Source organism: Tachypleus tridentatus, chromosome 13, assembly GCF_004210375.1.
Source record: "Tachypleus tridentatus isolate NWPU-2018 chromosome 13, ASM421037v1, whole genome shotgun sequence".
Lineage (NCBI taxonomy): Eukaryota > Metazoa > Arthropoda > Merostomata > Xiphosura > Limulidae > Tachypleus > Tachypleus tridentatus.
Window position 1 is genome coordinate 106,657,941 of NC_134837.1, and position 16,574 is coordinate 106,674,514.

General features: G+C 32.4%; 1 protein-coding gene across 4 annotated transcripts in view; it reads left to right on the plus strand.

The window, feature by feature from the left end:
- LOC143238028 (ankyrin repeat and fibronectin type-III domain-containing protein 1-like) overlaps window positions 1-16,574 on the plus strand; it is a 192,933-nt gene that overhangs the window by 155,626 nt on the left and 20,733 nt on the right. For all 4 annotated transcript variants that reach the window (XM_076477918.1, XM_076477919.1, XM_076477920.1 and 1 more), the window contains 7 exons: window positions 3,756-3,834; window positions 4,106-4,225; window positions 7,374-7,562; window positions 8,154-8,267; window positions 10,091-10,199; window positions 10,866-10,998; window positions 11,704-11,817. In XM_076477918.1, coding sequence (XP_076334033.1) covers window positions 3,756-3,834; window positions 4,106-4,225; window positions 7,374-7,562; window positions 8,154-8,267; window positions 10,091-10,199; window positions 10,866-10,998; window positions 11,704-11,817 — 858 coding nt within the window. The remainder of the gene's footprint in view (window positions 1-3,755; window positions 3,835-4,105; window positions 4,226-7,373; window positions 7,563-8,153; window positions 8,268-10,090; window positions 10,200-10,865; window positions 10,999-11,703; window positions 11,818-16,574) is intronic.

Sequence of the window (16,574 nt, forward strand, 5' to 3'; positions counted from 1 at the left end):
GTGGGTGGTGATGACTCGCTGCCTTCCCTCTAATCTTACACTGCTAAATTAGGGACGGCTAGCGCAGATAGCTCTCGAGTAGCTTTGCACGAAATTCAAAAACAAAATTCAACAGACAGTAACTTAACTTTTATTTTTATTATTTTTTGTTTACATAGAAATTACAATGTCAACGATGAGACAAACTTGATGTCTAAAAATTTGCGGTGACACATTTTCCTACTTTACAGACAGATTTACTTCTAAATAAGTTCTACAAATATATATGTAAAAACGGCTCGTTTGGATTGAGAAAATATTTTACGTAGAGGAGCGAACAACGTTTCGACCTTCTTCGGTCATCATCAGGTTCACAAAGAAAGAAAGAGGTAACTGATCGGAAGCTGACCACATGTTTGAAAGGGGTTGTGTAACTGAGTGTCAGAATATAGAGGGCGGTGTTAGATGTTTGAATATATAATTTTATATTATTTATTATTTTTAATATAGGTATAAAGGTGTTCCTTTGTATTGGTTTATTTTGGGTTTAAGTTGTTGTATAAGTAAGGCTTTTTTAATTTTGCTTTTATGTTTGTTTCTTTATTTAGTATTTGAGTGTTTTCTATGGTTATGTTGTGTTTTAAAACATTTGACTTGCAATGTTTGGAAACGTGTGAAGGTGGCTTTTTATGTTCTTTGAATCTGGTTTCCATTTTTCTACTTGTTTATCCAATATAAAAGTCGTGGCAGTTATCACATTGTATTTTATAAATAATGTTGGTGTGGTGTTTGTCACTGTAGTTTTTACATAGTATATACCTCAGTTTTGTGTCTGGTTTTGGAATAAATTTGGTATTAACTGGAATGTCATATTTTGTTACTAGTTTTTGCCAAATGTTGGTTATATTTCTGCTGATGTCGGGAATATATGGTATGCAGCAGTATATGGTTTCGTGATTTTTTGATTCGTTAAATATATTTACTTTTGTTGGTTGATTTTGCTTTCTGTCTAGGTGTGTGCGTATAATGTTTTCTTCGGTTTGTGGAGGAAACTTATTGATGTTGATGAAGTATTGTTTTATTTTGTCTAATTCATCGTTAATTTTATCTCGCGAGCATAGTTTTATGGCTGTGTTTATTTGGTTTCTTAGTATCTTGAGTTTTTGTTTTGTTTCATGTGCTGAGTCCCAAGGAATGTATAGTCCAGTACAGGTGATTTTTCGGTGGATTTCTGTTTTGAATTGTGTGTCGGTTCTTGTAATTTTGAGGTTAAGAAATAATATTTGATTGCTTTTTTCCTGTTCACATGTGAAGTTAATGTTGGGATGTATAGAGTTAATGTGATTGAAAAAATTAAGTATGTGTTCTGTAGATTTGAATCCCGCAACCGTGTCATCTACATATCTGTACCAGCCAAACTTCTCAAGAAAAATTAAAAATTTATATTTTCCAGAAACACCTAAAAACAACATCTTAAACGATTTTTCAAAGAATTTTCTCATAAACCATCAATATAATTTCACAAAACAGAAAGCTAAAAACCAATTTTACAAAAAGAGACATTCATTCCATTAAAAACCTAAAACAAGACAAAAACATAAAAATTCTAAAAGCAGATAAAGGTAACGCTATAGTCATAATGAACACGAATGAATACATCCAAAAAATGAAGAACATTCAATCAGACACGAACAAATTTAAACCAATACACACAAATCTAACGAAGACACACGAAACGCAGCTAAACAAAATACTACTAAAAATGAAAAAAGCAAACACAATTTCACAAACACTTTGTTCCTACCTACGTAAAACCGACTCACGCACACCACAAATATACGGCATCCCCAAACCTCATAAACCATTACGACCAATAATGTCCACATATGAATCGTTTAATTACAATTTTGGTAAATACATAGTATGGACATTCTCCAAATATGTAACATCAGCCAGCTCATTCATCAAAGACTCTTTTAATTTCAAGTCTAATCTAAATCAACTTAATCATAAAGCCTTAATGGCCAGTTTCGATGTTATATCCCTCTTTACAGAAGTTTCAACCACTGAAGCCTGCAAGATAGCCTTAGAACTCTATATCCGAGACCCTAACCCATCTATAGACATTTCCAGCAACCAATTAGCAACCCTTATAGAATTCACCACGATGAAGACAAACTTCATGTTCAACAACCACAACTATATACAAACTTTTATCCTTCATTTAGAGCTGCTAACCAACAAAAGAATAAACAGCAACACTCTCAGTCTGTACGATTATTCATAACTGAATAGTATAATGCATCTCGAAACATGGACCGGATGATCTGTGGCCCCCAGGCACACAAACTACTAGGCTACACTGAACAGAGATTTTTAGGAAAATTATTACATATGAATAGTTTTTTTAATATAACGTCATAGTAGTTGTATTAACATAATAAAATTTTACTGCATCTGAACTTACTTTTCAAAATAAAGTACTTGTATAGAATCAAAATAAATGTAGTTGTAAATATGTAAATTAGTTTTAAAACAAACTTTGTAACTTAAAAGTACAAAAAACCTCTTGGATAAGTTACGTTTACTTGATTTATATCATAAATTATATACTTTTATTACTATTCATTTATTTTGCTTTTAAATGTTTGTTCATTTAGAATAGACTTATGTGAATTTGTCGAGAATATGAAATGTTTTTATGTAATCGTTAGCTCTTTTGTGTGCACATGTGATGGTACTTGATGTCACTGAACTAGCAAGTATAAAGAAGCTTAAGAAAGTTAAGCATCTAAGACTTAACTCTGTAACTTGCTTGCGGCTACGTGGGAACTTTTAAACAAGAAATCGAAACGAATCCGCCCTTACAGCCTTAATACTAATAAGAACTATAAAACTAAAATATAAAAAGAGCATAGAAAGATTCATTGTTTTATAACCTAGAGAGAATTTGTTGTACTTTTAAACAATTTGTGTATACTATCACACTGGCTCAGAGGGTAATGTGTTTACCATCCATATATTGGGTTCACAATGAATCTCTGATCAGAAGATAGTAAAATACTGTTATAGGATGAAGATTCACAATTCAAAAAATAGATATCGGTATTTGATTTGAGAGGCTGCTTATTTGCTCTTTGGTTAAACGGCCAAGTCACAGACTTCTAGAAATCAAATCTAGCCACTCCTAATTTTAAAATACTGACAAGATTGAAGCAGTTAGTCAATAGCGCCTATTGCCTCAAGAAGTTTTTCTGGCTTTTTGAATCGAATTAAGGAATTGACTGACACATTTATAATGCGTTCATAGCTGAAAGTGCGTAGAATGTCCAATAGTCCTGCATGGTATGCTAACCATTCAACTTCGCCCAATTCAGAACTCAAAGACATAACATTTCGAAAAAGAGAGCCTTAAATGTTACCCACAAAAGATAAAAAAAATAAACACACATTCGAATTTATCCAAAAATTCCTCAAAATAAGAAATACAGTTAAAAAAAAAAATCGAGCCCCAAACTGTAGTGTTATAAGCCCTCAAGCTAACAGCTTAGCCACTTAGGAACAATCTAAATAATGCATCAAAATAATGAATTAACCTAAGCCATCTAGCACCTCTACGAAAGACCCATTTTATTTCATTCTACAAATAGAAAAATATAGCATAGATAATATGTTATTGCGCTTTTCTAAAGGTGTTTTGAGGATATTTTTTCATTTTATAGAGTAAGAAAGCTGGTTTATGATTATTGAATGTTTTTTTTTCCTGATTTCTAAAGGAAAAAGAGCGCCAGCTGACGTTGTGGCAGAGACGGCTTAACCTTTTAAAAAGGATGGAAGATGGGTTTAAACGTATAAGTAAGGATACGATTTTCTGCTTTTGATAAAGTTTTCTTTATTGTTCATTTGCCTTGACACTTTCTGAAGCGTATATGATACGCACATTCAACAGTCTTCGCTGAAAATAAAAACATTATTCAATACTTTAAATTTTAAACCAACAACGTTTCACACAATCTGTCATATTAACTGTATATTATTTACTAATAATAGTGATGTAAATTAAAACTAGTATAGAGTATAATATTCGTATATAAACTCTATATTTAATAATCTATTAATAATATAGGGCCTCCGGATATGCCTAAGCACGTGCAGTTAACAGTAGTTGGTACAAGGGCACTTCGCATCAAGATTACCGAGTCTGACACTGCCAATGACGTCTTCAGTATTGTAACTAAATACAAAGGTAAGACAAAACTGTTTAATATGTGGCCTTCAATTTATATGTCAAAGTGCTTGAATTTTTATCACCATTTAACTATACGTGTATTTAATGGTTTGAAAAATACATGTACTGTTTTAGGGTAATTTTTGATAGAGTAACTTGAACGGTTTGGAATCTAACGTTGGAGGATACTTTGTTTCGGCCCAGATAGACAACGTACTATAGAGAATCAACTTTAAATACGTCCAGAGTAATGTATAGCCAAATACAGATATGCGTCACTAGATAAAAAAATTTTTTTTTTTTTTTTTTTGTGGCCGGCATGGCCAAGCGCGTTAAGGCGTGCGACTCGTAATCTGAGGGTCGCGGGTTGGCATCCCCGTCGCGCCAAACATGCTCGCCTTTGCAGCTGTGGGGGCGTTATAATATGACGGTCAATCCCACTATTCGTTGGTAAAAGAGTAGCCCAAGAGTTGGCGGTGGGTGGTGATGACTAGCTGCCTTCCATCTAGTCTTACACTACTAAATTAGGAACGGCTAGCACAGATAGCCCTCGAGTAGCTTTGTGCGAAATTCAAAAATAAACAAACAAATTTTTTGTTCTGCTTTACAGTATTCAATAATGAATAATTAATTGTTAAAAAACACGTACTATCAAGAAGTCTTGATGGAAATGAATAGCAACTCTATAACCCGAGCGCTTTAAAAGGTAAACCTTTCTTTTTTCAGGTCCACCTTTCGAAAGCGCTCGGGTTATAGGGCTTGTATCTATTTCTATCAATGTGAAATAAGATATTCTAACTAGGAATTGATGCATTAAATATACTCAATTTAGTTATACATATATATGAGAAAACAAAAATAAAAATAACACAAATTATTCTCTTTAATACAACACTCCCTCAACGTCGTTCATTTCAAGTTTCTTGTAAAAGTACAAAGCTTTCACGTTGTTTTTAGATTTAACTAATGCTCAAAGAGAAACCACTGTTTTTGATGCAGCTGAGGACAAACTACTTTGAACTGTAACGTGGAGTCAACATTTATGGTGCTTACATTTAATGAAATAGACATTTCTTGAAGTCTGTCGTTATTTATCTTTATACCTTCGCCATAAAAGATGTCTTACCGAAGTTCCTTCAAATTTGATAAATATAATCCTACTTTGTGACAAATAGTTAAGAGACTATTTGAAAATGCAATAAAGAAAACTTTATCGCTGATTTTCTAACGTTTTTCAGAATCTCAAATAAAACAAACATTTCGAAAGTGTTTGCTTCGGATGTAGCTCAAAGTAACACCACGGTTTTTTTCGCTAACCCTTCCTTACTTTTGACCTGAGAGACTAGAGGAAAGGTAGCTAGTTAGGACAGGACCTTCATTTATAGTGCACTCATGACTCAAACGTGTAAATCATGTTTTTGCGTCAAAGGAAGATGAACCATGAATCTTTGAGTTCCCAGTTTGGGCATAGTAGATATTCCATACCCCAGCTCAGATTGTTATAAATTCTGAACATAATTTATAATAACAAAAGAACGTGTCTGTGGATCTGTGCTTGTATGTATGTGACCATTATACCTTCAAGAGCAAAGAGCCTGAAAACCTGAAATTTTGCGTACATATTAAGTGGACTCTGGTGGTGTGTACCTGGATATTACCTTAACCACGTCCACACATACGCGTGTGCATCTTTTTTGAGGAAAGATAGAAAAAAACCACATAGAAAAAAAAGTTGACCACCATAGCTCCGAGAATAAACAAGCTAGAAACCTGAAATGTTGCAACTATATTAAAGGAACCCTGAGGGTGTGCACTTGGGCATTATTATTTATGTTTTTCACGTACGTGCCACATAACAAAGAAGTGGTTCCTTATATTACAAAGATAAATCACAGACAGACATTTACGTGTGTGCTTACACGAGTGTTGGTCTGTGCATGTGTGATCCATAGCCCCAAGAGAAAAGAACCTAGAAAGCTAAAATTTTACGTCCATACTAAATGAACTCTGAGGGGTTTTCACCTGGGTTTTATTACCTATCGTATTCACGTGTGCGTGCGCACATGTGAGTCGCATTTTTTTTAATAAGGCAATCTAGCGAAGAAGTAGTTCCTTACATAACAACTTCTAATATATAGAAAAAGCTAGTGCGTTTTGATAATTAATGGGTTCCAACAGTGGCTTGTATATCATTGTGCATAGCAATAAAAGTATAATCTAATATTGTTGTTAAGAGATAATGTGCTAAAAGTATAAAACGAATTCTGTGAACTAGAAAATTGGAAAAAATCTAATTTAAAGTCTCCTTTAATTAAAAAGGTTTTATTAGTATTTGTTTTTATTATTTAAGTTTAAAATAGAAGGACGAGTCAGAGGGAAGGTTACCTTTACAAACAGGCCACATCCCGTAAAAGAGCAACAAAAGTATATAGATTAGACTTTTATGCTAAAATGAGTTCAAAATACACATACTGACAGTCATCTAGATTGAATCAACGTAATAACCCGTGCAAAGACAGGTATTTTCGCTAGTACAATAATAAGGAACATGATAACTAATGAGAAACATTATAAAATTAAGTAACAGTTGTGAAATTTAAGGAAACCCTAGATCTATCATTATATGGCTGTAATAATATACCTTGGAAATGTATGATGTGACTATGATAATACAATATAACGTTGTTAAACAGTAGACGACAAGGGAAATGCAAGTGATCAGGTACATTATAATATTATTTGAGACTGCATGATCAAATTGTACTTTGGCTTGATAAACACAAAGCTATATAATGTTTTCTGTACTTTATCCATCGCTGAGAGATCGAATTCTAGATTCTAGCATTATAAGTCCTCAGACTTACTGCTACTTCTTCGGGTTAATTGTAATTTGGAATAACATTTCTGGCTCTCTCAGAATGTAACACAGGCACATATATTGTAGAATCAACACTCATTGTTGAATTAGAGCAAATCCAATATTTACACATAAAGTACATTTACATTATTGTCACGTTTTTATAGAATGATTAATTTAATATGTTTTGAAAGACACAGTTTTGAAATGTGATTCTGTGACGACAAACTTCTTTAATAATCTTTAAAAAACACAAAACTTTCGACTGTACAGTCGAACCCCAATAAATCAAGCTTTTATTCTAACTAGTGGACTGGAGTCGACATGAAGATTTTAGCCTCCTAGCAGGTTCTCAAGAAATCACTGACCTTCAAAGACTCGAAGTCACCATCCCTGATCTGACTCAGGGCACAGCATATTTCGTTAGAGTGGCTGCAGGCAATGCAAAGGGGTTTAGCCCATTTCAGACAGCGTCTCCTTCGTTTGGAGTACCTTCTAGTGAGTATTTTCAAATTCATTTTTATCTTCAAATCAGATGATCAGCTCAAAACAATTAATAAATGATATTTTAAGGAAAGAGTAATATTAGCTTTCTCAGAATTGAATAGTTCTAATCTGGATTACAAGAAAAAAATCTGAACGAAAGCAAATTTAGTAAAAGCACGTCAAGTATCTTGTGTATTTTTAAGTTATGGGATGTTATACGACACTTAGTAAAACATAATGCTACAACTTTCATGTAAGAAATGTAATATCCCTTTCATAAAATTACAGAGTAGAAGGTGCTATTATCGTTAGATTATTAACTTCACGGACAGTATGGCTTACTATCAGAATTAGGAATCACTCTCCGTCTTTCCAACATGGCAGTAAAATATTTGGAATAGTGTTGTAAGCGATTGGCATTGTTTCAAAGGTTTTTTTAACTTAACTTCTTTTTAGGAGTTAATAATTCTGTAATCCCATACATATACCTTTATAGTGTTCCTACTTAAAGTCACTACTATCATGTCGGTAATAGAAAAACATGAGATTACGCCACCTATTGAACAGAAAGTGAGAGAGCTAAAACTTTCATTAATTCTCTAGGTTGGAAAGACGTCGAGAAGAAGAGCACTCGAGGGATTGGGAAACTGAAAGAACTAGCAAACCTCTTTCATAAGGTTATCAGTTCAAGACCTGCTAATGCCGCTGAAGTTAAAGGTTAGTCATGTGACCTAAACTCAACATGATGCTTTTGATTCACACTGAAATATATCTGCTTTTCTATAATTAAACCTATAGTTACCTATTTTTCATTCATACTGAGGTATATCAAGATTTAGATTATTAAAACCTATAGTTACTTATCTTTCATTCATATTGAATTATAACAAAACTGACATCATTGTAACCTAGAGTTACCTACCTTTTATACATATTTAAATATAAGAAGCTTTATATAATAAAATATATAGATACTTATCTTTCATTCATGTTGAATTATAAGAAGTTTGCATCATTAAAACTTCTAGTTAATTACCTTTCATTGATAATAAAAAAAATCAAATGTGACATCATTAAAACTTTTAGTTACCAACTTTTTACTCTTACTAAAATATATCCTTCATCATTTTCCAACCTTTCATTAAACACTCTAGCTAATGTTTTCAATTAAAAAATCATTGTAGTAAGTGTAAAGTACATCATGTAATCAGGAATAAATTTCTTCACCGGTAAGGTTTGGTTTGAATTTCGCGCAAAGCTACACGCTAGCTGTCCCTAGTTTAGCAGTGTAAGACTAGAGGAAAGGCAGCTAGTCATCGCCATTCGCCGCCAACTCTTGGGCTACTCTTTTACCAACAAATAGTGGGATTGATCGTAACATTATAACGCCCCCACAGCTGAAAGTGCGAGTACGTTTGGTGTGACGGGGATTCAAACTTCCAACCCTCGGATTAGGAGTGGAGTGCCTTAACCACCCGGCCATGCAAGGCCCTAGGAAAGGAAAGCTATTTTCAGCAAAAAAAATAACAAAAAACCAGAAGCAAATAAAAACTAAAGTGACTGTGAAATATTTAGTTTAACTTTATTTTACGTAGCAATTTGTTTTTCTTTTCGGTGATTGACGTGTAATTTGTTCAGACTGTCACGAATTACAACAAGTTCTTTCAGACAAACCTAATTTTTACACTACTGTGTATATATTTGAATGATCAAAATTATCTACGAGTCAGAAACATCAATTTTTTTAAACGTCATCACGATGTCTAGGATACTTTTGTTACATTTTGTTCTCTCCTTACAAAAGAAAGAATTCTTGAACGAATTATTTTAAAATCCACGCGGTAGAGAAAAAAAACGAATTAATTTTATCCGCTTTAATGCCATTTCCTACAACCCATGTAATAGTACACTAAAGTCCGAAATTCATAAACATTCAAATATTTGTAAACCGAATTTCCAAAATGGTTATGATGCTTCATTCGCAATCTGAGGATGGCCGGTTCGAATCCCTGTACCACCAAACACCCTTGTTCTTTTAGCCGTGAGGGCATTATAAAGTGGCAGTGAATCTCACTATTCATTGCAAAAAAGGTTGCTCAAAATTTGTCGTTGGGTAGCGATGACTAGCTTTTCTTTTTCCAGCCTTTCATTGCTAAATTAGGGACGGCTGGCGCAGATAGTTCTCGTCTGGTTTTGCGAGAACTTCAAACCAAACCGAATTTCTAAACATTAACTTGTTCATTGAAGAAGATATTTTGATTCTAGCTCTATTGTTAGGTTAAATAAATACTTATCCAAAAATTTGCAAGAATTCAGTACTTCATTAAAGCGCTTTTGCTAATACCTACACAGCAATTAAAAATAAATTAATGTACACGCACACAAAAGCAAACAACTGCCTGTAAAACTTTAATGTGTTACACCAGATAGTTTTATTTTTCTCAAAGCTCCCAAATGTAACCATTTGATTAAGAATTACTAAAATCAATTTCATCAAGAGTATTATTAATTCTAAAATAAAGATTAATTTCTAAATATAGGTATTTTGGAGCAGCCCACAGATACACCTCACCAGCAGAGACGTCAAGTGAAAAGAACCATTAAAAATCTCTTCACGTCAGCCCCAAAATTCCAGAAAATTCTGAGAAGGTAAATATATATTGATATTTTCGTGTTGTTTTACAATCTATCTAGTTTATTTGTTGTTGTTTTTCAGATCTCTCTTTCATTTAAAGTATATTCAACAATTTAAAATGAGACGATGTCATATTACACTCTGTGTAACAATTTTTGTTCGTTTTTTGTTCGAAAGAGCTTCCAGACTTAAGTTTTCAATTGTATCCTATGAAGTGATATTGAGGTCGACTTCTGAATCAACGTTACCATGACAACAGTACGTATCGTTAACACACATCAGTGGATAGATTGCTTTTAGACATAAAAGTACAGTAGCTTAATGCTGCAATTTTGATAAAGTTTCTTGCGTCTTCTCGATTTAATATCTTGCCTGAAAATCTTGAAAGATAAGAGCTCCATGATTCGAAATATCCTTTGACGTTGGTGTCAGATTTCATGATATGTGTTTTATAAAAGTAATTATACAATGAGATAATTTACCTATTAAATTAACTAATTTTATTCATTCGCCTGTTTGTTCTGAGGAATTAAAAAATCCGTTTTCCAAACAGATAATAATTTGAATTTTCAATATGTAACGAATATTTAGCACGTTTCCTATATTTTCTGCAGGTGGCGATTTACTCTCAGTGCAAAATAACAACTTTCATTTGATATTTCCATTATTATTTCACATAGGGGTGTTTTCCTAGCTTGTCTCTTCTACAACGAAGACAAAGTGTTGGTTACCACAGAAGAAACTTTACCTGTTGTTGAAGTGGACGAGAATTATCCCTCCTCACTACACACAGATTTCCACTGGTTAATGAAGGTAGACAAAGACAATATTTTACCGTGTTTATTAAGACATTTATTTTTTATGAAGACTATTTTACAGTGTTTATAAAAAACAACACTATTATTGTGTTTTGTTGTAAATATCTTGCCAATTTTATACGCTTTTGTAAAAGCATTACCTTATTGTAGTTCTTTTTCAACAGAGTAATATTCAAAACATTACGCTGGTTGTAACTATTGGTTCTACTGTTTTTTCTTCATTAAATATACCTCAGATTCAATTAACGATTTCAGTTGAACACACATCACACTAGAAACGTTTTAATTATCAATACGTGTCGTGATAACAATGCAGTATTTTAGATTTCAGCAAAAAATGTACAAACATCCAAATGTTCAAATTATGACTGATTTTCTAATCAACTGTAATAATCTCAACTACCAATTGTAGGTTGTTTTATATTACCCTACTAGTATGAAATTCTTTTTAGGATCCTTTTATTTTCTCGATATCAAATTTTTCTCTATCTTGTTTTTTAGTTTCAAAACATTCATGCAGAAACTAAAGAAATAAAATATGTTATTTTTCTTTGATTTATATCCCGGCCATATAGTATTGTATTTAAAAGTAAGCAAATGACGTCAGAAGCGCTACTAATCTAGAATGTAAGCATGCATGTTTAGTTCTTCATCTGTTCCTAAATTAATATACTTTTTGTTTAATATTACCTGATTGTAGGTGGCCTGTACGTGGGAAGATATTAAGACACTGCGACAAGACATGGAGAAATCTCAGAGTTCTTCCGTTCTTCACTTTCGAAGTAAACTTCTTCAAGCTGTTGAACAGATGCAGGTAACATGAGATACAAAAGTACAAATACATCTGATATATATAAAAAAATATTACCAAATTTGTGTTTTCTTATAGCAAAGCCACATCTGACTATCGGCTGAGTTTACCGAGTATTTGCATGTGTGTATGTGTGCTATAATAACATCAGGCTACAAATTAAACCATTATGGCATGGGGAAAAAATTCAAAAATATAAATTAGTAGGACACAATCAAGATAGCGCAGTTGAACACAGATAACAAAAAGAAATTATACTGGTTGTATAACATTGGAAGTGGTATTTATTTCTAGAAAGATACCCGTGGTGATATAAACCGAAAGGTGGTGGGAGTATCCCATCACTCCAATTATCTTTCAAATGCAGGGGAAAAATTAGTCAGGAAAAACAGCTGAAGAGGAGGTAAAGTCAAGATGATTAAACCTACAAAACCCTAACCTTTGACTATCTTCAGTTTATTGAAGATATGGTAGCAAATTTTCTATAGACTATGGTGAAAGTTTATTTTAGAACTGCGAAAATGAAAATGTTGAACTATATAGCTCTACTATATATATTTCAATACGATAAATTCACCAATCACTTAATGCATTTAAAATCATATTATAAAAGTTAAAAATCTATCTGTTACCTTTGTACATAGTACGATGACATGCAATATATAATCAATAAACCACTACTATTGAAACATCCATTTATTCAGAGTTGTAAGACAAATAATATTAAATATAAGTCAGGAAAAATTGGACTGACTTAATTACTTGATAGTTGTATTAGCAAGTCTAATTTATTGTTTTAGTAAATGTTTTTAGAAAAAAACACGTAATGAAATATTAGACTCAGAATGCCCTCTGTAAAAGGAATATCAACTAACATGCTGGGGAAACACAATTTTAAGAAACAAATCAAGAAAATATTTCTAGTAAACCTTTGCTTCTATTATGAAGGAAGATTAAATAATCGTCAAAATATTTATGTTGAACTTTGAAATGCATCATAAACTAATTTATCAATTAAACGAAAAACATTTTCCAAGAAATAAAAAGAATTACATTTTAAGACAAAGTATAACATTTCAACCGTGAAATTACCACACCTTTCACTTAATTATTAAACACTACATACTGTAAGGACTGAAGAGAAACAATCTGAAAATTAACTTCGCATTATCTTTTGTACCTTTCGTACGCCTAAACTACGAAGTTATCTGGGTAAATTTACGAAACGAATTGTACGAAATCTAAATCTATATAAATAAACGCTTATGTTATCTGTCCTGAACTTTTTCTCGCAAATATCTCAATCAAAGGCTACAAACCTTATTTCGTTAAAAATTTCTTTATCTGATAAGTTGATACCCACTATTCGTTGGTAAAAGAGCAGCCCAAGAGTTGGCGGTGGGTGGTTATGACTAGCTGCCTTCCCTCTAGTCGTACACTGGTAAATTAGAGACGGTTAGCGAAAATAGCCCTCGAGTAGCTTTGCGCGAAATTCAAAAACAAAACAAACAAACATTACTCTTCCATACTATGTACACTTACAAATACTCTTACTTCACTATATTCACTCTGTAGTTTTATTAAATACAGTTCCGTCTACGTGAGTTCGTTTGGCTGATCCGTATTTCTTTTTCAAATAGAACAAGACATATCGATCTAACAAATTAAGCCTACAAGAAAGCGTAGATTAAACGGTATGTATGAAAATAATTGAATAAGGATCATTCAAGCGAAGGGTATAAAAGATACTACAAAAGTTTTGCGGGTTGCGGCTAGTTATTAATAAAAACTAAATTGTCAATAAACGAAAAGTACTCAAGTATTTTCACGATAAATATCATGATCCACAAAATCAAACTTGAGGGGCACTCAGTGGAGCGAATACCTCCGCAATGCAGAGTTGATAAGGATTTGAAAAAATATATACATTATAAGTACTTTAAAAAATAAATACCATATTTACCTTCATTTTAATTATTAGGAAAGTTTCATAATGATATATAAGAAGGCCAATAAGTTTATTTTATTTAAGAGTAACGACAATAATATAACTTAGGGACACATTATTTACTTGACGGGCACTCGACAGAGCGTATACCTCCGCCACCCACTGTTAATCATATTCAGCTCTCACAAAATAAGAAAATTCATCCATTTTTATTGGCAGAACCATGAGAAATAATATTCTACATAAGCCCACTAAGTTTCATCAATATACAATTATTTTTGACTGAGTTACAGAGCAAAAACAGTGTGAAAAATCGGTTCCCATTTTAACATAATTTTTTATGACCTTCGAAAAACTGATGACTTCTAAGTTCGATCATAGTACAAATGTATACCAATTTTCGTCGAAATCCATTTATGTTTTTTGGAGATATCTTGCTGACAAACATACTCACGTTCAGGATGTGCAAACACAACCTCCATCCATCTTCGATGGAGGAGGTAATTTCACTGTTATGAATTTTCGCAGGTAAATACAGAGCAGCTAAGATTTTACAGCTACATTAATATATTTTTAATGGTTTTAATGCAACATAAAATGTCAAAACTACAAAAACTGATTCAGTTAAAATTTTAAAAAAATCTGTATAATATCTCTACTTTAGCTAATCATTGTAAATACGTTAGTCCGAGCCAAGACAGGGATAAGTTTAAGTAACTTAAGTATCTTTCTATATTATAAAGTCAGCTAGGTTACATATATATCAATCGATACTTGTTTTTATAGATCTTCAGTATTTATATTTTAGTTGTTTGTTTCCTTTTTATTAGCTATATTTTTGTGTGTCAGAAACATCAAGCTTGGACTACGCTCATACCAGATTCGATTTTAATGCTCATCAGGACTTTTACCAAGCAGCCCCCAAATCTAATTGCATGCCCAAAATAACGCATTATTTGTTATATATATTTTCTAGTAACACAGTACAAAACAAAGAGTTGTTAGGACCCCAAACAAAACAGTTCTGTAAAAGAATAAGAGTCTCTTTCTTATATACGTTTGCCTGGCAAAATCATAGAGTTACAAGTCTGATCCACGTATCTAAAACCACAATGTTACTGGTTGACAAACATATGATATTGTATATTTTATGTATTGGAGTGTCAGAGAATATAGGTTGATATTCTTACAACAAGGCAAACTAAACATCGAAAATTTTTGTAAGCATATTTGTTTGAAAGCTTAACAATTTAAACGCACTTGGAAACTAGCTAACTGTATACTGATATGTAAAACAAAAAAGGGATTACGAAACCGTATATGATTGTGTTTTTGTAAAATAAAAATATGTTGTTGTAGGAAACTACATATGCAAACACTGATTTTTATAAACGTAGTTAATAACAAACAAGTTTAGTATATCTTCGTATTTGCAGATCATCCAGTTTGATTATTCACTATTACTTGACTTTTTACTTTTACTAATAGATAAGTAACATTTTGCTAGTATTGACAGCTCACGTTAGCTTAGGAAAAATATGAATGATTGTTTTTAAATTTCGCTCAGTTACACGAAAGCTATCTGCGTTAGCTGTTTATATTTTAGCAGTGAAAAACTAGACTGTAAATAGTTATTACCACCCACCGCTAACTCTTGAGCTACTCTTTTGCTAATGAAAAGTGAGATTGGCTCTCACATTACAACACCCTTATGGCTGAAAGAACAAGCATGTTTGGTGAGATAGGGATTTGAATCTGCAACTCTCAAATTGCGAATCAATCGTCTTAACAAACTGGTCATGCCAGGCTTAATATAAATGCTATCATTAAAACAAACATCCCATTATATTTGAACAGGTCGAATATTGAAGTTAAACAATCTTTCATCTCCAAAATAAACTGAACTCAGTGACGCAGATTTCATTAGACACCAGAAGGAAAATGTATAATATTTTATAATCTAGGTATTGAGTTAAGAATATGATCCACAATTGATTCACAGGTCATCAGGTAATAATGATGTATATAGTCAGGGAACCAGTATCATGGACATCCAAGCGATTTAAAAAGATACACCCCTCGATAATATTAAAAGAGTAGCAATACGAAAGTTTATGCGGTAAGGGCGATTTAATAGGAGGTTAAGTATAAATACCTGTGTATAATTATGTCATTTGTAAATTTTTACTTTGTTATATCGTCAGTTGCGTATTTAATGTTTGATTATTTGTCGTACTTTTCATGAACAAAGTGCTTTATTTTCGAAACAACTATGAGAAATATCATATTACCTCTACGCATAATGGTTAGTCAAAATGACCTATCTTGTAACCAACTTATATTAATAATATTACAGATATTGTCTCTGAATTTCTATGTGTCTCATCACTAAATTTGGTAAGCTTTTACTATAGATATTGTTTCTGAATTTCTATGTGAATCTTCACTAAATTTGGTAAGCTTTTAGTGAACATGACAAATGTTTTAAATACGAAAAATTAATTTTTAACTAATTAGTTTACTACAGATTTGTCTGTCGTGTGAGTGGATTTATGGAATCAGAGGCTGACTCAAACTCTTAATTTGTCTTTGATTTTCGTGTTGAGACTAGAAATAGCTTTTGATCTTAGAGTTTCACATTTCCTTCACAAAACCTTTAGAAGCTTCTAAAATAAATATCACCCTCTTGTGGTAGAACGGTATTTCTGCGGACTTACAACGCTAGAAACTGGGTTACGATACTCGTGGTGGGCAGAGCACAGATAGCCCATTGTGTAGCTTTGTTCTTAACAGCAAATAAATATAAAAGAAT